Source organism: Athene noctua, chromosome 5, assembly GCF_965140245.1.
Source record: "Athene noctua chromosome 5, bAthNoc1.hap1.1, whole genome shotgun sequence".
In the NCBI taxonomy this organism is placed as follows: domain Eukaryota; kingdom Metazoa; phylum Chordata; class Aves; order Strigiformes; family Strigidae; genus Athene; species Athene noctua.
Genome location: NC_134041.1, coordinates 53,712,506 through 53,736,109, shown reverse-complemented (window position 1 = coordinate 53,736,109; position 23,604 = coordinate 53,712,506). Strand labels below are relative to the sequence as shown.

Below are 23,604 nucleotides of genomic sequence, written 5' to 3'. Positions count from 1 at the left end.
CCCAAAAAATAAAAGGAAAGCCAGTTGCTGCTGCTTCTCAGGGATTGAATTAATGCACTTCTCTTGTATACTCTGGCGTCATATAATACCACGAGAGAGCCATTGTCACTGGCTGCCTGATATAATTATTCCTGCTGCATTGTGGAACCCGTTACTGCTTTAGGAAGAGATGGAGTTTCACCTCCTTCTGCTGCATAAGATGTCAGTTATACGTGTGAGCGGCTAACATGTGCTGTGCTCAGTCTGTTTTATGCCCTCACCCAAAGATCTCCAAGTCCTTTGCAAACTTTTGCTAATTGATATTATGCTCATGAACAGCTCTGTTATGGCTAATTTTGAAGGGGTGAGAGTTAGACAGACCTCCTGCTGTCTTGTGTCTGAGAGCAAACTGGGTTTTGTTCCTATGAGAGGGTGAAGCAGAGGAGGAATAAAAAGAAGGTCAGTGCGATGACCCACATCTAGAGAAAATTCTCCAACAGCTATATCTTGCGGAGGGATCTGCCCCAAGGGCAGTGATTTTGTTCCCCATTATGCATGTCCTTCTGTCATTGATCTCAGCAGGTATGGTCCTGGGGTGGAGTAAATAAGGTCCTTCCACTTATGACATGGATGCTCCACTGATTAACCTTAGCAGAAAACCTGTCCTGAAATCAAACCATTGAAGACTGGCATGTAGAAGGTGAATCTGTGGAGATGGGCTCTCATGTTCTCCACTCTCTTGCTTGTTTTCACCTGCTGACATTTAAATGCTGATATATTACCTGATAGCATGCTATCCATTTGCTGGTGGCTAACCATCTTCCTTCCTTAAGTGAAAGACCCCCTTGGATGCTCTGGTTAACCAGGATTTGGAGTATGCTACAGATGGACAAGCACATGCATGGGAGAATAAGCATATCTGCAAACCACAGATAATACTTCTTCCATTTGATTCTGTCCTGCTGCTTTTAGATGAGTGCAGTTCCTCCGAATTCAGTCTCTGATTCCTGCTCTGCAGCATAAGGCTCAGTGTTTGATGGTTCTTGGTTAAATCTCATGCCACCTCTCTGAGACCTCTGTCTTGCATTTTGCAGATGCAAAAGCAGAGAGGACCAGAGAGGTTTATCCATGGGAAAACTCCAACAGATGACAGAATTCAGCCCAGTTCCACCCCTTCCCTTTCTTGCATATTACACTGTTTATAACTCAAAATATAGCTGATGATGCTGTAGCCATCAGTCATGTCAGGGAGCAGCGCAGCTGGTTTTCAACTTCAAAATGAAAGGAAATTGCTGCTGCTCCTTAGGGTTTTAATTAATGGCCCTTCCTCTATTCTGGTATCTTATACCCCACCCCCCTTCTCATCTAAGCTTTTGTTATCTACATCAGGGATTTTCAACCTTTTCTGATTTGCAGATGCCCTGAACCTCTCCTGCTGAGGGGTTCCATCATCACTAGTTTCAGATCCCTTGTAGCACCTTTGCTTTTCTTCCAGCTTCTGCGGCAGCCCTCTCTTAGAAATGTGCACACTACCCCATACGCATACAGATGCCTCTACTCCTCTGCTCTAGCTCTCAGTTGGCTGCAGCCCCTCTTTCCTCCTTGGCACACTGTGCTCAGATCAGCCTGGTGAGAAGGGATCACCAAGAGCTGGGATCACCATGTGCCTGATGCCTGACTGTCTTGATCTAATTTACCTTTCAAGTCCACCAGTGGCTAAATTAAAGTGATTGTTGGCTTGCCTTATTTTCAAGGAAAAACGCATTTTATAATGAGCACTTGGAAAATATGCCTCTTGGCATTAGTTGTAAGAAGAGTTACAGCCTTGGGACCACTTGAGTGGCCTAGGGTAAGGTGGCAAACTTGCTGGGGTTTCTGAGGGCACCTTGCCAAAAATCTGCTGCTCTCAGTCTCTTGGTCATGGTTTGATTTTCATCCACTATTCCTCTGGGACACAAGGAAATTAGACACTGTGGAAAGGGAGTGAGGCCTCATCTCTCTCTGCAGAAGGCTGGAGTCCTGTGTCCCTTTGCAGTAGTGGATGTTGTTTCACTTGCCAAGGTAAAGGGTCTGGATGAAAGTAATCCTCGGGGTCTTTGTGTGTTAAAATAAATCTCCCATGATTGCAGTGCTGACCTCCTGCAGGGCTTTGATTTTATCTGTGCACACTGCAAAGCTACATCCATTTGAAGAGGAACCATCAAGATTTGCATGCTGATAAGAGATTATGTGGGTGTCCTAATTTGATCATTTTATAAAGCGTGGAGAACTTCGCTCTTCTAACTGGAGGAGAGTTAAAACTGCTGCAAGGAAGGAACGGGAGGAACCAACAACTCCCCAGGAAGTTCCAGCTAGAGTCTGTGGTGTAAGGCACAGGTGGAGGTCAGGTAATTGTCCCAGTGGATTAATTTCTAGGAGTTAGATTTGGTCCCAAACTTGCATAACCTCAAGACCAAATCAGGAACAAAGTTTCTACTGGCAAATGCCACAGGATCAGGCCATTGAACAGTATATATATTTATGTCCCCTGTATTGGTTGGCTTACAGCAAAGTAAAAGCCTCTTTTGCAAAAGAGAAGTCACTCCTTAGTCTCAGGTGCTCTAAGTCCGTATATCTAAAACAGAAAGAAATGTTGTTTTATGAAAATCTAACCAAGATAAATAAAATGTAGTAAGTAAATAATTATCAGGAAGATGCTTGGCTTCTCATCCTCAGAGATACTACTTGTAGTATCTCAAAGGGTGCTTGTTTTTTCCTCTGTTAAGATTTTTAATCAGGTGGTACCATCGCAAGGCAGACAGGGGCTGCAGCTTATTTTCACAGCAGAACTAATGTGAAGTAACTGCAGATGCCATTAGCTGGCAATGGCTGAACCCAAATGGTCCTTGTGTACAGGAGCATCTCTTTGTTCATGGCATATTCGTGTTCTTAGGTAAAGGTGTCCTGAAGCAGAAGAGATGGGAAGGAAGATGCCTAGGGAAGTGGTTGAGTTGCCATCCCTGAAGGTAAAGATATGTGGATGTGGTCCTTAGGGACATGCTTTAGTGGTGGACCTGGCAGTGTTGGCATAACGGTCGGACTCTCTTAAAGGTCCTTTCCAACCTAAATGATTCTATGATTCTATGAAGTAGCAGGTTAGCTGTAAGTGAGGATGCTGACTACACCTTTTATTTCCCATTTACATGCATGAGGCAGCTTTCAGAGCTCCCTACATTTACATCAAAAGTGTGGAGACTCTGTTATTTGCCTTTCAGTTTCTGGACCTTGAACAATGAATTGGGTCATGTTTGCAAAGTTATGCCTCACACCGTAAAAGCTAAAGTAGTTTTTGGTTGATTGGTTTTTACAGTGAATGCTAATTCTCAAACAAATGATCATTTCCAGAAACTGGAACTTCAATAAAAAGGCAAGTTAATGAGAGTTGAGACCACTGAAATCTTCCTGTTCAATTTTTGCAAGTCAAATGATTTCGCGGTTATGTGCAAGTAGTACGGAGTGGAGTGGGCCAGTGCTCTGAGCATCCTCTCATTTTAATGAGCAGCAACTCGCACAAGTAATTCCTTTGATTTTTAATGTGATTAACTGCATGGTCATTTGCTGGCTGCTATAAGAAAGTCATAGTCTGGACCACAAGGTTTATAACAACTCTTCTAAATGAGTTTAGCACAGAAGCAAGAAGGAAACTGCTTGGACCAGAAGGCAGGACTCTGTGCAGGACTTACGTGGGAAAGCTGTTGGCAAGCCCAGAGCATTTTGGAGAGACAAAGCCTGGGGAGGTGATTTTGGGAGCGAGTTATTTGTGGGTGTGCATCTGTTGTGCCAGAAGCAGGAGTGGGATGTGTTTGTTCAGCCTGACTCCAGACATGCTGCCTTAATGGGTGGGAAGCTCACTTCCCGGTTTCCATATACCCACCCTGTTTCCAATCGGATCCCCCACCCTGTGACACACTGACATGGTAACAGATTTCTTTCTGCTTATTACACTGGTCATAAAATTGGAGGCTCCCCCATGGTGGGATTTGCATATTAACACCTGTAAGCAGATGAAGTGAGTATGAGCCGAAATGCATTGCCCACTTGTGTTTTCTTGCCTGCCAAAGCCAGCTACAGCCCTAACTGTCCATCCTTTGGGAGCTGCCATCTAGACTTCCCTTCTTTCCCTTCATGCTGCAATGGTTTTACTCTAGGTGATGGGATGACTTTCTCATTCAGCATATCTTGTTCCTAAGTTAAATGTCATGTATCAAAGATGTGAGCAACAACTTGTAGAGACTACCCATGTCTGAGCAGAGGAACCTGGGGCATCAAGTCAAGAATTTTTTTCATCAGTCATATGGATATTTGCAATAATAACAGTAATAATTTCCTTTGGTGGAAAAACATTTGTCATAGACGAAAGAGTTTTTAACTTTCAGATGCTCTGCAGACATCTAATTAAGTGAACTGAAAATCTGTTTATTAGTCTTTGGCTGTTAATCATCCATATGGGGAAAGTGCTTTGACTTCCAGGAGGAGTTTCTGTGGTTCAGCCCTTAGCTCCCTCCATTTCTGGCTGCTCCATTTATCTCCATGGGTAGTTCCTCCTCTTACTAAAGCCAGACTGAACAGGGCTTTAGGCATTGGCTCAGGATACCCCATCATCTCTGGGAAGATTTGGAATGTTTCATTCGGGCCCATTGCTGTTTGCTTTCCCCTGCGTCCATATGTTCCTTGTCTTCTGCTTCGCATCCTTCTCTGTGGCGGGGAGGATACAGAATCCTGCTTTTCTAGGGTTTAAGATCTAACTTGCACTGGCTTTGAATGGCAGAACTGGGTGCAGGGAAGTGCTGAGGAAGGCGCTTTGCATCTGCTGCTCTTTGTTTGGCTTTAATGTCCTGGAGGGTTTCCTGTGCTGCAGAACTGAAGGGCCATCACTACCTTCCAGTCTGTGTTGCAGGTTCTCCGTGCTGTTAGTACTCATCCGTACAGACATTGTCACACCGGGAGTGCTTTTTTAGGCATTAATGAGAACAACCAAGCACAGAGGCAGGGGCATAATTGTTGAGCATCATTTATGTCCTTGCTCAGATCCTTTTTAGGTCTGTTGGGTTTCCCATGTCATGTGTGAGATTCAGCCAGTAGTTTCCTCCTGAACCTGCTGCACAGCTGCCCAACACCAGCCTGTCTCTCCTGCTGGGGCAGCACAAACATCAGATCCAACTCATTGATCCAGGGGCTGAGCCACTAGCCAATGGAAGTGTTATCTGGGGTCAGGGGCTTAGGGAGGGACTGTCACACTCATCCATGGATGCTCAACCTTGTATGGCCTTTTAGAGGAGCAGCAACTTCACTCTTTCTCTCAGTTTGGCACAAACATGTGCATGTTGCCCCTTGGTATATTGTTTCATATATCAAAGAAGATGAGAAGTCTTCCGTGCTTCCTGGGGCCTTTGCATTAGGACAGTCTTTGTCCCCATGAATTGTGTTGGTGGCCTCCCAAGTGCTTCTGCCTCTCCTCAGCTCCCTGCTATCCAGACCCTCGCAGCAGAGGCAAGAGCCAAGGCAGAAAGTGTAGTCTAGGAAATTTTAGCCAAACTCTTCCAGCTGCAGTTTATTGTATCTGTTTTTCTGATATCCACCCTTTAGATAAATAGCACTAAGTTATACACATTGTGACTCTCTTGATGTGGTTAAAAAGGCTCGTATTAGCCAGGCTAATCTAACTCCAAGAATAACCATGGGAATTTGACTGTATCGGTTCCAGCTTGAATCGGTCACCATGTAGTAAAGTAAGAATTGCCTTCCTGGCTAAAAGTGTAGCAATAGTGAAACTTCAAGTCAATTGGTGGGGATTCCTTCCCCCTCTTTTTTTTTTTTTTTTCCCCCTTTGAACAAAACTCCTGCCCATGCCTGACCTCAGACACCCAGAGCTCTACCTACAAGAAAACAAAATTTCCCATTTTCAATAAAAACCATGTCTCTGTAGGCAGAAAAGTGAGTTAGCTAACAATCTGCACAGCTATGTTCTATTTATTTACCATACTGACTCCCTGATGGGGAAACATGTGGGATCTTTTAACTTTTTCTCCTGCACAGATGTTCCTTCTACTCACAAGTTTCCTCTTGATCTTTGGTTTGCTGTACCATATGGTGAAAATGCTGGAGATGTTGTGTGCGATGGAAGAGAAGGATTCTGTGTGCTTAAAACAGAAACAGTTAAAAAAATCTGACTGCTTTTTTTCCCATGTTAGCAAAAAAATATTTTTTAAAGGAAATCTGTTGAGCTAGCAAAACCACTGTTAACTCACATACCCTCACTGTTGGGCATATAGCATTGATGAGACTAAATGCTGATTGACCAGCTCCCCCTGCCCCTGCAGCTTTTGCTGCCACTTTAGGTATTTGTATTGAGCTGTAGATTCAGTTCAGGTGAGGAGGTAGGGGTCCTGCAAGGTCAAGTAACAGGACCATTTGCTTTCCTTCCTTACCTTCCTCAGAGGCAACAGGGCCTGTGGACTGTGGGTTGAATAACATCTCTCCTGGTCTGTTGGAAACAAGTCACTGGGCTGGCAGGAGCTTCAGTGTTCCCCCAGCCCAAGGGAGCTGGGGCGTTTGTGTAGGATCTACAGGGACATAGAGCATTGCACTGCACGTCTGAAATGTGGGAGAAAATGAAATAGAATATGAAGATTTGGGTATTCATCTTTGTAGCACCACAGGCTGAATGACAGTGAAAGGGTGCAGAGAGTGAATGGGAGAGGTGAGAGGCTCTGGCAGTATGTAGGCTGGGGATGGTCTTGGCCAGGTCTGTGAAGGTACCACTGGAGCAGGTACTTCTGTTCTTTCTGGCTGAGTTTGTGCATGACCTTTCAGCTCACGTTCAGCCTCAGTGGCACTGGTCCATCCAGGCTCATCACCCAAAGAGAAATTATAAGAATCGTTTAGGAACATCAGATCAGCATATTTCTTTCCTAGGCTTGCTTCCGTAGAAGGTTACTGGTGGTCAGCAGTCTCCTCCACCATGCAAGCTAGCCATAGCCATCAATACTCCTTTGAGCTCCTTGTCTGGTTGTGACTTTTCAGTACAACATAATCCTGAGCCTGGTTGGCCCATGGGGGTGTTTTAGAAACAGGTGATTGTGGTGGACAGGGTTTAGGAGCTGGTGGGACAAGATCTTAGTTGATGTGGGTGAAACTCTGGCTCAGGTGGTCCATAACCATGTGCTGAAGGGTGCTTGTCATGGGCTGAGAGCACACCCACCTTGAGCTCTGCTTTCTGGCCATTTGTGGTGGTGGTGTTCTCCGGGATGCTCTGCTCTCCCAGTCCTCCCTCCCTGCTGCCCTTTCTCTGCTGTCATCTCCATGTAGGGACTGCAGTGGAAGATGTTCCCCAAAACCTCATCTCTTTCTCCCTGGGAAAGCAGGAGTGCTCTTACTGGACCACAGTAGTGAGCAGTGCCTTGCCAGCAAGAAGGAAGAGTGGGTGTTTTGTTGGATACACTTTAATCCACTTGCTTGAACAGCATTTTTAGCCGGGTGGGTGGTCTGTCACACGGACAGGTAAAAACTCTCTCCACCAATGCGGGCAGGCAGTGGATTAGAGACAAGGCGTGAGTTTGTAACGAAGAATGAGAGCCTAATTTTAGAACAGCAGTACAGCCAGGCTCGGATGTCTGCCTGGGCTCTGTCCCAGCTCTTCTGTGCTGCCAGAAACTTGCCCTCCCTTTCTTGGAGTGAACTGTATCATACCTTTTTATGTACAGACTCCTCTGCAACAAGGCAGAGTAATTCCTGCAGTTGCTTTGCTAATCCTCTTTTAAACCACACACAGACCAAGAGATCCCCTGGTTCCTATGTGGCCAGCCCATGTTTTCCCCCTAAGATGTTTATTCTGTTTCTTTTGCAGATGCAGCTTCTGGACAAGTTCCCTATTGAAGGAGGCCAGAAAGACCCCAAGCAAAGAATCATCCCTTTTCTGCCAGGTAATGCTGTGGGGAAAGCCCTAAATATAAGATGTGTGAGAGCAATTGGGGACTGCAGTTTCCATTCTTACAAATGCTTTTTCCTTGGGAGCTCATACGTGCGGCCTTGTGATACCAGACCTCCACTTCCCCCTAAAATAACTGGCATGGCGTTTAGAGCTCCCAGGGGGTCTTGTATCAGCTGTTCAGGTTCAGGCTGGCTCATGCCCTGCCACGCAGAGGGATTCAATTGCCTTTGGGGGGCTGTGCCCGTGGGGTGCAACCAGACAGCCTGAACTTGGACCACCAATTGGGAGGCTATTTGGAGACCAGAGACACCATCATCTTCCTTTCTGGATGCCATGGCACTGGAGACACTGTTACTGTACAATAAAGTATTAATAATCAGAGTTGCCACTGGGATATAAATGGAACTGAAGAAAGGTTAAATGCAAACAGGGATTTCTGCAATGCTGGCCAAAAAGATAAGTAAATATCTCTTTGGCCTAAGTCGCTGTCCTTCTGACAGCTTTCAGAGAGGGCCTGGACATGATGAATATCCTCTCCTCAGGATAACAGCACATACTTCCACACGGCTTCTTCCAGCAGCGACTGCAGGGATGGCATGGGGAAGATGAGCCAGACCTCAGCATGCTCTTGGAAATGCGTGCTCAGGCCAGCTCTCTATTGTCTGACTGCACGATTCTGGCTGTTGGTTTAAAGTTTGGCTCAATGCACTGCCTGCCAGAATAAACAGAGTATTTTCAGAATGTTAAAAGGTCCGTTCTGTCTTTAAATATAAAAAGGAGATCCCAGCTCTTCCCCAAAGGTCTGTAAAGAGACGCTGGGATGGGAGGGCTTAGTCCTCTCCAGGAGCTTGCTGTGGTCCCTGACGCTGTTTGCAGGCAGAGCAGCTGCTCCAGATGTGTGGAGAGCACAGCTCCAGGGCTAGCAGGGACTTGAAAACCAGCAGCGCAAATACGTGATGCAAGCAGCAGAGCCGCAGCAGAGCAGTACAGCAGCCTGGCAGCCTCCACAGATCTTCTGGAAGGCAGCCCCAGGATCGGGGTTTGCTTTCTGCAGTGCTCTGTGCTGTAGCCAGACCCTCTGCAGCCAGGGGGAGGTGGTGTTGCCCTCCATTTCCAACCTGGAATGAGGAGAGGAGCTCAAGCATGGGCTCCCTTTTCAGATGTGCCACCAACAAACTCATAGACAAGTCACATTGTGAAACCTCTGTACGATGAGGATGGATACTGCTGGCCTGCATTTCTTGCTGGAAAGCCTTTTGAGATCTTTGCAAAGCACTGTACAGGAGCGTAAATGGCTTTAGGTGAGGTGCTGTAGGAAAATATCTATCTGCAGGTAATAACAGTTGTTCCTCCTGTATTGACCATCAATGGCCCATTTCTTTTATGTTGTCCTAGAAAAATGTTGGCTGAATGCAGGTGACTGATTCTTGGGCTGTGTGCAGTTCCTAGTGATGGATGTCCTGATATGTGGGTGGGTGATATTTGCAGAGGATGAGATATATTGTATATACCCATTACAACACTTCCTACCCTTCCCACCTTCCAAGAACTTGAGGGAGATGGTACTGCTCTGTGTCTTTGAGGGGAAGAGTTATATATGGAAAACATTTGGGTTGACTTAGTGTCCCAAAGAGAGAAGCTGCCAGAATAGAATAGACCTCAGCTGTATTTAATTTAAAATTTCTGTGATATACGTTCTACTTTTGATATCAAATCTCTGCCTCTTTCTTGTTGAACTGCTGCAAAGCCCTTGTTGCTTTACCCAGGAACAAGGTGACTCAGCTAAATGTCAAACACTGTCAAACTCTGTTAAATAAACTCGCTGCCATAATTAGAATACGCATGGCATTTCTGCAGCTGGAGCCGGGGATTACTGAAACGAATACCTAGCTATAAACTGTCTTAATTAAAAAACAGCAGGGCAGATGTTTGTACTTAAATCCTGATTTTATGAATATGTTATGATATTGCTTGCTTATTATGGACCTGATTCAGCAAAGCTGGCGTGACTCTGTGTGCTGGGTTCTGAGTGCCTGGGGTTTGCCTGTCCCACTTGCAGGCTTGGGCAACCTTCCCCTATCAGGTCTGGCTTGGGAGTCAACGTATGCCAGCCTGTGGCTCCCATGTGTCAGCAATGCTGTGGGACTCTCCTGAAATAAAGGCATGATCTGAGCCTGGGAATTGAGGAGCCACCTTTGCAGGTCATTTTGCTGTGGCAGAGGGTGTGTACAGGCCTGACTGGCCCGTCACCCATAGCGTGGTGGAGCCACAGCAGCAGCCCGTGCAGCCGCTGCTCAGTAGGCAGAAGTGGGGGGTGGTGGTACCTGTATCTCCTGCTGCAGCGAAGGGCTGGAAAGGAAGAACTGAGGGATGGCTGCAGCAGGTTGGGCCAAAGGGCCACCCAGCCCTGGCAGTGGCCAGTTGTGGGTCCTGAAGGAGAGTGCAATCTCCCCCTTTCTACGCCCTGACTGTTTAGCAGTCACAGCAGGGGCTGGGGAATCCAGGATGCTGGGTCTTTTTCTGGTGTGGTGAAGGAGAAGAGAAGATACCTAAACCAAGAGATGAATGGCCTTTGGGACACCCTCCTGGTCTATCTATGATCATCTGGATGGCAGAGAGGGCATGCAGAGGGTGTCACTGGGTGAAAGCAAACTCCCACATCTCCTCCCACGGGGAAAGGGCTAACGTGTGCTCAGCTGTCACCCCAATAGGATCGGGAGCACTGGTCAGCCATGTATCTGGGACAAGAGGCTGGACAGTCCAGGTCCTGTTGCTTGGGCACCGTCATGCTATGTCTCAGCTTACCCCACACAAAGCAGGGATGGTGGTGCGTGATCCTGATTTATGAGGAAAGCAAAAGATGCTTCACTGCCCTTTTCAGCTCCCAGCTGTACATCTCTCTCCCTCCCACTGTCTGCACAGATTACAAATTCCCTGGGTACTAGAAAGTGTTTTGCTGCGGGTTTCATCCCCATCTGGGTGCAGATGGCTATGGCTTTGCTGGCTTGCTATGTGTTGGCTGTGATTTTTGCTTTACACACAAATGATAGCCCCCTTTGCACTCACCGCTGCTGGTTTGGGGTGGTTATGTAGCTGCACATTACTGAGCAAGGTGCCTCCCTGTTGGGGCAATCAAGCTTAAGTATTTGACTGTGCTGGAAGCTTTTTACCTGTAAGAAAAAAAAAAAGGAAAGTGTAGTAGAGTTCAGACCCTTGCTCTCCAAGGAGAGACCATACTGAGTTCAACAGCAGGAAAGTGCAGTTTTTCTTTCCTCTAGACACCTTTATCTTATTTTTATCAATTTCTTCATACATATTTTTCCCCCACTTCCCTCTTACACAAGTGAGGACTCTACAACTTTCAGTGCCATGAAGAGGAGCAAGGAAATAATAAGCAGTGTCAGGTAGTCCTGTAAAAGGTATCCTGTGGATAATTTTGTAGTTTTGTTTTACTTTTTGAGAGTCACTCTCCTGCCTTCAGTTTTTCTGTGAGGTTTTGGGGATTTTTTTTTTACCATGCCAAGAGGACAAAACTGATCTTTTTCCTCCCCTTTCCCTATTTTATCTTATTTCCATGAGTCTTCCCTTTCTTCTCCCTGATTCTCCTTTTTACTGTTGGAAAAGTCTGCATCAGGAGAGGTGAGGCAGAAGAAAATCATGTAAGAAACCCTGTTTGTGGGGTGGCCAGAGAGTATTTCTGTAGTTGGCAGTATGAAATTTTTGTTTGCGAGGATGGAGGGAGACTGTGGAAGAGTCAGAATAAATTTGCTGCAAAACCCCCTTTCTAGACCAAAGATGGTTTGTCACTGTAAGAAGACAGATGAAAAGCACTCTTTGGCTGCTCCAGTGCAGCTGTTGGTTGAGCCCATTTGCAATGCACTGATTTCTCCATCACCCTTCATGCTGCATATCTGAAGAGCAATCTGTGGAGTGTGGACTCAAAGCTTTGCTCCCTCCCTGTCAGGTACTTTTATATCTGTATCAGCAGAGAGAAGAGGTTATGGATTTGGGCTCTTTATTTCAGGGATTTTGAGGTAATTAATGAAGGAACTGCAGCTGGAAAGAGAAGACTGGTCTGCAGAGCTTCTGAAGATCATGGTGGCAAATACAAATGGCAGAGACGGGGCAATGTAACTCTGGGATTAAGTTTTGCAGTGGTTGACCCAAGACACCAGGGCTTGCATTGTTCTTCATTTCTCTTGGCACTAAGTGGAAGAGCCATCTGGACACGAAGCTGAAATTGGAGGGATGTCAACTCTTCTTTCTCCACCATGTCTTACAAAGTGCAGCCTTGGGGAAAAGGCACTGCACGGCACGAAATCATCACATCATGCTGGCTACTGGGCTGCAGATCCCTGCTGTGGAGAGAGGCTTGGGCTTTCTGTGGCACAGAGGGCTGGGCATTGATGATGGCAGCCCCTTGCACTTTCTACCCAGATTCCAGCTTGGTCCGTGCCAGGACTTCTAACAAGGTTTGAGCCCCACTGAAAAAACAGGAGATTTTTGCAGAGGCTGTGCTGAAAGTGGAAAATCCTCACACAGTGCCTGCTCTGCAGCTTCCCTGCTGCCTGGAGAGGGAGACATCCCGCTCAAGGAGACTGCTTTGTTTGCCTGATTTTCCTTACTCTTCAGAAGCTGAGTCCCATCCCAGGGGACCAGGGGGGTTGGTGCAGGCTGCCCTACCATCTTGGTCAGGCAGCTACGGAAACAACACCCCAACCTGGCTTCAGTCCCTGACTCCACCGCTTGGGAGACCCTGCCAGAGTGGCACCTTCTCTCTTCCTTTCTTTCCCACTTGGATATTTCTGCTTCCTTAATTAGGGCAAGAAAGGAGGAAACCATCCTTCTCAGGGCACATGCTGCCAGCTGTGTCCTGGGGCACTGGGAAGGTTGACATGTCACCAGCTGTTGTTTGGCCACTCTGTGCCCCTGATGACCTGCTTTCTCCCCAAGAAGAGAAGTGCCCCAGCACTGTCTCAAAGAGGTCTCTGGGGCTTTCTCCTTCCTTGGCCCTGAGGCAGCAGGAACACATGGTGCGACTGCTGAGGCATTTTAAGGACAGGCAGCAAATACAGGGTAGTAGGAAGATCCCTGCAGGTTTGGCCCCATTTTTTGCTCGCGAGCTGTGGCGCATGGCTTGTGCCAGCGATGGTGGGTGGGGAGTGGGGTGAGCTGCTCTGCGCTGGGAGGGCTTTGCTCAACTGCTTAATCTCTGGGCAAGGCTCCCGGTTCCCCAGAGAAGCCCCAGCCTCTCCTCCTCCCCCGGCCCGAGGTTTGCTGGAGGCTGTTCCCCCAGCAAAGCGGGAACCAGGGGTGTGAGCCCTAGCCGAGCCTAGCCCCATGTGTGAGTCAGGAGGGCTGCGGGAAGGGAGAGGTGCGGTCACAGAGGGCGCGGGAGGCCATCCCAGCACCGCCCAGATACCTGGGGCTGGCGAGGGGTGCCGGCAGGCGGGAGCCTCCCCATTTTGCACAATGCAGGAGGATGGGGAATAACCTCTCGCCAGTGCCGGCCGGGATCTTTCTTGCCTCCATTTCTGCCGCTCGTGGGCTGCAGTGGGGAAGGAGATCCGCCAATGAACTGCATTCCAGGTGGATATGTCTGCTTTTTGGTTTCGGTTTGGTGTGTTGGGTTTTTTTTCTCCTCCCCTTTCCAGCATTGTCTCTGGGGAAGAGGAAGCTGAGGAGAAAGGCTTGAGCAGATTTGCAACAGCAGGATTTTGCCCATGGTGATGAGAGCAGCTTTTTTTCCTTTCGGTTGTGCGTATTCCAACTTTGCTCCTTTTGTTTTGCTGCGGGCTGGAGGAGAAACAGCATTTTGTTCAGAGATCTTGGGCAGTTATTCTTGCATTGAAACAGAGATGACGACCTCATCGTAACAACCAGCACCGCAGTGACCTTCAGATCCAACAGTTCACGTTCACCTGCGTAAATCAAGCAAAATTAGGATATTGCCATGTGTAATTTTGTCAAAGGGGCTGCATTTCAGTGGCGGTCAGTGCATGCATGGTGTTTCCAACATTTATTCTGCCCACCTTGGGAGGCAGGGGGCATGGTGACTGTAAGGAGCATGCTGGCTGAGGAGAACCCTTAGAAATCTCAGAGATATTCTTATTGTAGGCTATTTTTTCCTTTGGAGAGCTGGTTGCTAGCTGCCCAGGAAGTGCATTCCCTGTCCTAATTCTTAGATGGATTTTATGTGCAAAAATATATTGAATTTCAGTTTTGTTTTCCATTTTTGATTATCCTCTCCTGAAGTGCTCTGAGCCAGGGCAACAAGCTGTTAGTAAGTGATTTTAACTTTTCTCCGGAGTCATTTTGAATTCCTGACCTACACAGAAATGAAGGGTTGCAGCAGTTCAGAGACAGTCAAAAAGTAGCTTAAAGAATAAAAAAAGGAGAGATCAGACAAAATTATCTTTATATTAGATCCAGTCATATCTTTTTAGATTAAAATATGAATTAAGTTATCATAAATAGCATTCCTTTAACATGCAGCTGTAGTCTTGCAGGGGAGATAGGCACACACACAGAGTCTGAGATATCTGGTTTGCTGAGCCTTACCTGTATAACACAACCGAGATGTTCTGCTGGGCTTTACTGAGGCAGCAAACTTTCTCAGGTGGAGAAAGAGGGGCTCTGCCCCCCACCCCCTTCCACCCACCTGCAGTGTATCAGCATCACAGTCCCCTGTCCCCGCCTCAGAGGATCTGCCAGGGGTGAGGAGGTGACCCATGGCACTGTGGCATGGGATGCCGGGGCCTTGAACAGCTATGGAGAGCTTGTTGGGGACCACTCCATAATGCAATATAATTTCTGTTTAGTATACATATTTTTAGTTTTCCTGTCTGTTCTTTGAAAGGGGAAAGTGCCTCTGGGTTTAAAATGAAATTATATTTGAGCCAGGGTAGTGTGTTAGCAAGATGGCTAGCAGGTCCTTGGCTTGTTTCCACTCCAGTTTATTTAGGATTTGGGTGATGCCGAGCTTCTGGTGAGCTGCTCTCCAGCAGCTCCTATTGTTTAAGAAAGCGCTTTCTATTGTTTCTTTCTATTTTCTGCCTTGCTAGGAGAGCTGTTGCGGAAAATTCATCTCCTGTCTCTCACAAGAGGAGAATGGATTTCCTGTCGGCTCTGAGCTTGAAGGGTTGAAGGGGCTGCCGGGAGGAAGTGGCTGTTCCTCGGCGGGGCGGCAGGAGGATTGATGATTTCAAGGGGGGCAGGCAGACGTATTATTTTCTTCGGGCTACGTGAAGATATTTTTAGGGTTTAAGTCTTTTCTGGTTGAAAGATGAAGCCATCAAGCGTGAGGTCATAGGATGCCCTTAGGCTCCTTCCTATTGAAGAAGCTGTGGAAAAGGCAGCTGCCAGTGCCTGCCAGCTTTCAGAGCTGCCCACCGAGGAAGGGGCTGTAATGAGCCCCATGTAATGGAGGGCAGGGGGGGCCTTTGGTTCGGCATGCTGAGCCTGTTTCACAGGTGTTGTCAGGCCTTCTGGAGGTCTTTGGGCATTAATGGGGCATGAGTCAAAGGTCTGATTTTGTTACAAAAGGAAGAAAAAGGAGGGGAAAAAAAAAGATGCTGGCATCTGCCCAAGTACCTGGTCCTCTTCCCTCTCTTTTAGTCTCTTCTAAGTCCTTTCCCAGTGTACAGATCCAAAATCCACCAGCTAACGGCTGAAATGAGGGGCTGGAATAGGAAAAACCTACAGAATATTTTCCTGGGGCTTTTAGTTGCTCGTCTCACATAGGTTAAGAGCTGGTATTCTGTTCAACCAGAAACTACGTCTGGGCAGAAAGCAACATATCCAGAACATGACATACCTCTCATTAGATCATGTGAGTCTCCTAATGAGAGTTTTGTAATGATTAAACCACGGTTTCAAGGGAAAGCAAAGAATGGAAGGGGGTTTTGGTTTGGTTTTGGTTGAAGTCAAAGCTAATGGGGATTTTCTATTTTTTTTTTCAGTGCTCTATGCTAGAAAGAAAAGGCCAGGGCAGGTTTTCAGTGCAGTATAGCTGCTTGGACTCCTTGGGGAAATACACAGACGTTTTAACTCAGAAATTAGTTGGATTTTGATTCTTGTTTTTAAAGGCAATAAATAAACACGATTATAGACTTGAAAAGCAGTTTGAGCTGCATTGGGCTCGTCGTTTCCTCGGGCAGCCATTCCAGATGAGTGTACCCTCTACTACTATAATTACTTTTTAAAAATAACTCTGCAAGTCTGTAATCTAAAGTGGGTGGTATGTAGCAAGTCTGAGAGCATTCTGAATTCAACCCACAGGCTGGGGAGAGGGTGGCTTTATATAAGGGTTTGCTTGTCTTCATCTCTGGGTTGAAATCTGACTTTTTCCCACAATCCATCAACGAATGGCCCATATACTGAAAGTGCTTTTTAACATGGGAGTCAGCTTGCCAGGGATTCGGATGGCTTTGCAGCCCCACAGACTCTACACACTCCCCCTGGATGCTACTTCTCTGCCTGATCTTGTCTGTTCTATTCAGATTTAAACTGCCTAAGGAATAGAGGAGACCAGAGCCCAGCTGAGCTTCATAGCTAAATAATAGTCTTAGACCTCTTTTTGAATCTGTTTTCAGGCCACTTTGCCTTTTGGCTGGGCCAGATGATTTATTTATATATTCACATGCTTAAAATAGGTTATGATTTTTTTTTCCTGTGGATTTGAAACAGTGAACCTGGAAATCTGCTGCTTGATCGCAAGTGATTTCTCCTGCTTTATTCTCCCTATCTATTAAGCTTTTTGTGTTCTGATGTTCTGAAGTGTGGTGTGTTTGCAGACCTCCCTGCTCCACAGTGCAGCTCCTTTCAGGCTCTCATGAACACGTTTGTCCTTACTCATAAGGGGATCTTTATACTCAGGAGCAGAATGAGGGGATACCACAGGCAGGGATTTGCCAGACTGAATCTATTTCCACTATAATGAAATAACCCATGGCAGTGTCTGCCCCCTCTGTGATTTTTTTGAGTGGTAGTCCTGTTTAATGGGAAAGCTGAGGTGGAGAGAGGGAAATAACGTGGGAATTAGAAAGAGGAAACCAAGGGTAGGTAGATGAGGAAAAGAAAGTGAGTCCTAGAAGTGGGAAATTCAATCCTCTTGAGCTTCTCCCATTCAGAGAGGTGCTAATACGGGCCCCAGGCTTGTACTCAGGATGGAGGTAATTAATGTTTGCTCTCAAATTTCCTTGGGTCTGAAGTTAAGCACTTTCACCATGTCATTTTCTATCAGGGTTTTGCCACCTCTAAATAAAGAGCAGAAAATTACATTCCGTCTGCTTTTACATCCTAAGCATCAGCAAGTTTAGACTTGCAGGTCCCTTCTCATATTCAGGGAGGGCTCTAAACAGCACAGGGCTGACCTGGTATAAGCAAAACATTTGCAATCTAGTTTGGCCCTTGATGGAGTTTTACTGGAGGTGTTTGGGCTGGTGGGCAGACTTCACTTTTTCACTGAGTGCGCTGTTAGATGTGATTCCCACCAAATTCTTGCAGCTGTTCCAATCAAACAGAGAATAGCTTGGTACCCTCTCAGGCAAGCAGTAAAACCCTTAGACCAGAGTACAGGGTAAAGGCACTTGTACCTATTCCCACTAGGCGATGGCGTCACTGCTGGTCTATTTAAATCATTAGATGTAGAGAACAGAAGGGAAAATACTCCTGTCTTAATCCCAGGTCCTACAAAACAGAGCAAATGCAGAATTGTGTGTTTAGCAGATTTCCTCTTGGGAAGAGAAATCTCCTATAGATAATAATCCTTTTAGCAACATCTCTAGTGAACAAGGCTTTGTCCGAAGAACAAAGAAAAAGTCACAAGCTTGAAATATGCCTGAATTTCCTGAGTGCACTCGCCGCTGCGTGCAGGCAGGAAGCTGTGTTAGTCTGGTTTAGATGTTTGCTCTGAAGTGGCATAAACAGAGTGTCGGGTCTCCTGGGATCATCATCTGATCCGTGGACCAGGGGATGGGGGTCCCTCCAAGCTGCAGCTATGAGAAGTTCTACCATAGTTATGCAGTTCTCTGCCCGTGTTCCTGACTGCTCTGACTCCCCTCTGGCCAAATCCATCCCCTGAAGATCCTGGGTAGATGCAGGAACCAGCAGCAGAGATGAGCGGTGCAGCCACAGTAGACCCAGCACATGCGGGTGTTAAGCTGCCAGCCAGCAGGGAACTCATTTCCTGCACAATTATGAAAACAGCTGATCTGTGACATTTTAAGAAGGGGAGAAAATACAGGGCAGGGGAAGGAAGCCCCCAGCTACATAAATATTTACTTTTGCACAATGTCCCAGCCACCCCCTTCTTCCAGGGGCTGGGAGAAGAAGGGGTTGCTTACTGTTGCCTCTGGTACGTGGTGACAGGGGATGGGACAGCCACCAGTGGGCTGCCCGCAGCTGGAAGGAGCATGCTCTCTGCCAAGCAAAAGTTGCTCTGCTGGAGTGTGATACTGCCCTGCTTGACCCCCCTGCTCCCTGCTGCATCCCACAACCAGGGGTGTGCAGCCGGACACCAGGAGCTTGCTTGAACCACCTGCCTGGGCCTCTCTTCCTGCTCCTTGGTCTTGCTGTAACAAAGCCAAGTTAGTGAGGTACCCCTATATCCCTGCTCCTTCCCAGAGATCAGCCTGGGGAAGGGGTCTAGGGAAATGAAGGCATGACATTTTCAGGGTAGTGCTCCTGCAGGCAGATGAGGTGTCCAGGATCTGGGGACTGCAACATCTCATGTGAGGCCACCACCAGCCAGGACTGGAGCAGATGCGAGCCATGTTGTATGCAGAGGCGGCACTTGCTAGACCTGACTGAAAAAGACGCTCAGACACAGGTCAAAAAAAGACCCTCAGAGATGGGGAAAAGATTTTCTTTCGATCATGGCATTGTTCAACCTGCGATATCATTCAGTTTTCAATTTCTTTCCCTCACCCTAGACAAAAATGTTATTTTTTCCAGCCCTGTCAAAGAGAAGGGTGAGTTGATGCTCTCTGGTCTCTAAATGCTGCTCAGTTGTCCTTTTATTAGCCTTGCTCAGCTGGGGAGGCTGGTGTAGTGCCATGCAGATGCTGTGTACATTTGACACAGTATCTGACTGCAGGGGCAGCTCCGAAGTCCCTCCTGTGTGTACTCAGTGGGTGGAGGGCAGGCTGTGGTGTGCTCTGCCTGAGGTCCAATTAGTCTGTGTTTGTAGCCAGGATTGCACCATCTAAGCCATGTTTCTGCAGTACGGTAGACTGCGAAGGTTTTGTCAACACGGGGGAACCTGTATGTGGGGAGATTCAGTGAGTCCCAGTAATAGTGACACTGATCCACTGGTGGGTCTTGGCATATTCTGCTCTCCCAGTGGTGTCTATGAAGCCAGAAGAGTTGGAGTAGGTGGGATTCAGAGATTTGTTTCATGCAAGCGGTTGATGTGGTAACAGAGGTACCTCAAGCCTGTTCCCCTCCACCCCATTCATCAAGGAAATATTGGCTAAGCTCACTCCCCAGGACATGCCCCATCACTCAGTGAATAAACACAAGGGATTTGTGTTGTGGGTTAATTCTGCTGCTGAAAATCAAGCCCCATCTGTGGTCAGATGACATCTTTTTTCTTGGAAAGGGACCAAGGTTAAGAAGACAAGGAAGGCAGGTTAGTTAAAATATGTCAGAGTCTCTTGAGTGTAAGTAAAGACTATAAATAAAAGCCTTTTATCTTTGAAAAGAATTTTAGAGTGATATGATCAGGTTCAATTTAGTCCAAATATTGCTTTATGCTATTAAGCTGTTATCAAGTTTTGGTTCAGTTGCAATAGTTTTATGGCTTCAGTGCAGTGGGAACAGTTGCAGCCTTTATGCAAGGAAAGCATTTCCCCTGAAACATTTGCAGTGAAGACTGCTGTATTGTGCAGGAACCTGGGAGTGAAACTGCCTGGAAACGAATAGCCAGGGAGGTGACCTCCTCTAGCTCTTTTCTTTCTCCATTCCAGAGTAACTACACAATCTAAGGATTTATACAGTGAACAATGAGGGGTTTAAAATGAGGTTTAGTTTTACATTCATTGCATTCATTAAAGAATCTTCAAACTTAGTAATAAAAGCTGAACATTTTTACTTATTTCCTCTTAAGCTGCAAGTATGTCTGATTCAGCAGCGTCTTGAGATGATTTGTCAGGATGAGAAAATAAGTCATATCCCTCTTCCTTTTGGGATTAATAGGGAACTAGAATAATCCTGTACCCATAATATTATTTCACTTGGGTTTGCATAGTAGCCTGAAAATGGTTATACTTAATGCAATGCTTTGTAATGATGTTTCATCCTTTGAAGTTAGGTTAATTCATGTCACAGTGTCAGAGCTGCACAAATAATAAAACACTTTTTCCTTCCCCAGTTTTTCTTAACTAGCCCTCTTTTTCAGATCCACGTTTTACTATGGTTGATTAGAAGTAAGTGGGTATTAATGGTGTTTCTGCAGATATCCAGCACTAGTACAGCCAGAAAACTCCTGTTTCACATTTGGTATTTTTACATGTCAGTGTGACAGTGGGTTTAGGAAGATCCCAGTGTTTCTAAGGAGTCTTGCTGTGTGCAGACCTGTGCTCAAGAGCTCTGCAGAGCATGAGTAATTCCACCAAAATCACTGTAGATGACCCTGTCCCTGAGCCAAGGTTTTCCACACGCATCTGGACTCTTATTCCTGGCTTACATTAGAGAAAGCGAGAGAAATCAGGCCCCCCGTAATTACTTACAAGCTGCGAGCTAGGCACATATGTAAATATTTTCAGGGTCACAACTTAGCTTTTTATTTTTAATATACTTTGTTATTAGTAATCGTTTTTGAAGAGATTGAAAATCCCACCCATAAATTGTGTAGCATCAAGCCTACTCAGCCTTGACCTCTGCTCCTGGTGGTATCATTGGATTTACTGTTGACTTCAGCAGGAGCAGTCACAGCGGGTCTGGGTGCTTTTGAAAACCCTTTCCCTGTGTTTTTCTGTATAAAGCCCATCGCTGTAGCTGCCAGATAATATGACACTAGGGTTTAAAATGACTTAAGAATGAAATCAAACTGATAAGAAGGCTAAGATGTAATAAAGCTAAGCAAAGTAAATTTGCTTTCTTTCTAAGACAAAGTGACTTTCACAAGGTTTTAATTTCCTCTGGCCCAAGTGGAAGACCAGTTGAATTTGGTTCATTCTGTGCTTGCCTGCTGGGCATGTGTCGATACTGCTCCTGTGAAGCCACGGAGATGACGTCCCTCACCCACCATCACGCATGGGCTTGCCCTGCGCGTGTGTGAACAGGTGAGGGTGGCTGGAGCCCACTTAAGGGGCTCGTTTTCAATTTCTCTCTGACCTCCAACCATTGGATACAATCTTGGGAATCATCAATTAAGCCCATGTTTAGTTATTAATTCTAAGACTCATCCCTAGTTTTCCCCACCGCCAGAGGTGCTTTACAAATAGAAAACAGAAGATCTGGGGACTCAGGTGGGATATAGAGGGTTGAGATTTACCCCAGACTCTCTTCATTTTTGTTATTGGGAAAAAAGAGAGACAAACTAGAATTGCCATATTTTCCTGTGGCGTTAAAAGAATAAATCCATAAAGCGTTGTGTAGCACTCAAACAGTGCAGCGCTAAAGTTCTTCTGTAAATACCTATGCCCAACCGGTGCCTTTATTGCCGTGCTTAAAGCCTCCTTGCTCACATCTGTTCACAGATGTCCTCTGGAGCAGGGTGGTCTCTTGCTGTAACAGTGATGATAAATGTTTTGCTCTTATGGATTAGATTATTCTTCACCAAGTTGTTCTCAGTTTCACTGAAGGTCAGCTATACTCATCATCATCTGTAAGGATTTTCTCCCCCGGCCCCCACCCCTTCTTTTTTTTTTTTTCAATTAAACCAGATCCTTTATTCTGTGGTGTCAGCAGATAGGAGCATTCTTCCAAGCAGTGAAGACAAAAACGTGTGGGCAAGGGTGTTGCCTCTCTCTGCGGCTTTCTGCTCCTCTTCTCCCATTGCCAGCTCCCTGCGCATGATGCTTGTTCCGAGAGATGGTTGTGTCCTCTCCATACCGTCCATTCCCTGGTTCACCTCCCCTTGAAAAGAGAGCCTAGATGTTGTAATCCTCTGGTAAGCCCTAAAACTGGCAGGATTTTTATGTTTGTTTCCCTCCTCCTGTTTTATTTTCATAAGCCTATAGATTGACTTTCTTTCTCTTAAAGGTTTCTAGGCTGGGAGACTGCTATTCATCTGCTTTTAATTAAAGCAATATAGGGAATTAGGCCCTTCACAGGGGTGGTTCTAGTGATGGCTATGAATGTTTTTGTTAGTTTTCCTCCCTTCTGAGAAAATGCTCGGAAATGTGAGTTGGAGCTTAAGCTTTTTTAATTATTGGGGAATAAAATTACTACATTATGGTGAAATTATTTCTTTGAAAAGGAAAAACTGTTTCTTGGCTGCTGCCATGTGCAGTAGTGTAACTAAGAGAGGATGGTTCACCACTGCATCCACAGAGGACAGGAGGGTGGCAGGTGCAAGGAGGGAATATGAATTTGGGCATCAAAGGGCTGAGGCAGTTGGTGGGGCATGCAGGGTGATCTGTGGCTTTTGTGGTACAGTGTGAAGGAGGGGAGGTGATAGGAGCCCAGTCTCTCCTCCTGGCAGTGCCTGGCTGCTTCCCACAAGAAGTCTGGTTTGGATTAGGTTGCCCAAGGCACAGTTTCTCTTGGCGTTGGTAAGAGTGTAGGCCTGAGAGCATCAGGGAGTGCTAAGTACTGCTCTTCCCAGGCGATTTACAGTCTCTCACTCCCATTTTGTCCTCCTTCAAAGCAATGTGCTTGAGCTCATAAGACACAGCCTCACGCAAATAGAGGCTGGTACAGACAGGGTATAGGAACCTCCCATTGGCATATGGGAATCACAGACTGGGCTTTTTCGGGATCTTGGGGAAGGCAGCAAAAGCCTCCTTCCCAAGAATGTGATTATTTTGGGTGAGCAAGCGAAGGATCTCATGAGCAGATCCCAGGCTGACCTAGGGAAGCAGCTGGCTTTTCCGCCTGGAGTGTTCAAATTATTTCAGGATAGTTTTACAGCGTGAAAAGCTCCAGCAGGAAATTTTCAGAAGAGCCCAAGTGTCATCTGACCCCAGCTCCTGTTTTCTAAAGTGTCACTGTGTTCCTGGTGTGTGTGTGTATGTGTGTGTTTGGAAATCTGACTTCTGTTTCAAATTGGTTAGCTATTTTAATACAATGGAAGGAAAGCTATTATCCTGAGTGTCAAGAGCATCAGTATGCTTGCAGAAAAACCTGTATTTACCCGTGGGTCCTTGGGGAGAGTGGATAATCCTCTTCAGTCTCATTAACTGCTGTCTCTTGCTTCTGTCCTTCTTGCATGGTGCTTGTTTCTGGCACAAGGATGCAGCTTCTCTTGGCTTCCTCAGCCCCTTCAGCCACATGTAGGTTCTTGTGATGCTGCAGAGTAACCAGCACGGGTGTTTGTGTCCCTTTCTGAAGTCCTTTGGGTCCATCTCAGTGTCAGTACGTGGTGAGGGGACTGTCCTCACCATGCACCTCTCTCTTCTTCTCTCGTCTATAGCCTGAAATGGTTTGCTGTCCCCCAGAGGCTCACTGATGCCACGTATGTTTCTAATCTTGTCGTGTAGCTGGTCCGG

At 46.4% G+C, this 23,604-nt stretch overlaps 1 protein-coding gene across 4 annotated transcripts in view; it reads left to right on the top strand.

Annotated features, from left to right (window-relative positions):
• The window catches only part of SH3PXD2A (SH3 and PX domains 2A), a 267,794-nt gene that overhangs the window by 68,832 nt on the left and 175,358 nt on the right, over nucleotides 1-23,604 (top strand). For all 4 annotated transcript variants that reach the window (XM_074907667.1, XM_074907668.1, XM_074907666.1 and 1 more), the window contains exon 3: nucleotides 7,865-7,940. In XM_074907667.1, the coding sequence (XP_074763768.1) occupies nucleotides 7,865-7,940 (76 nt within the window). The remainder of the gene's footprint in view (nucleotides 1-7,864; nucleotides 7,941-23,604) is intronic.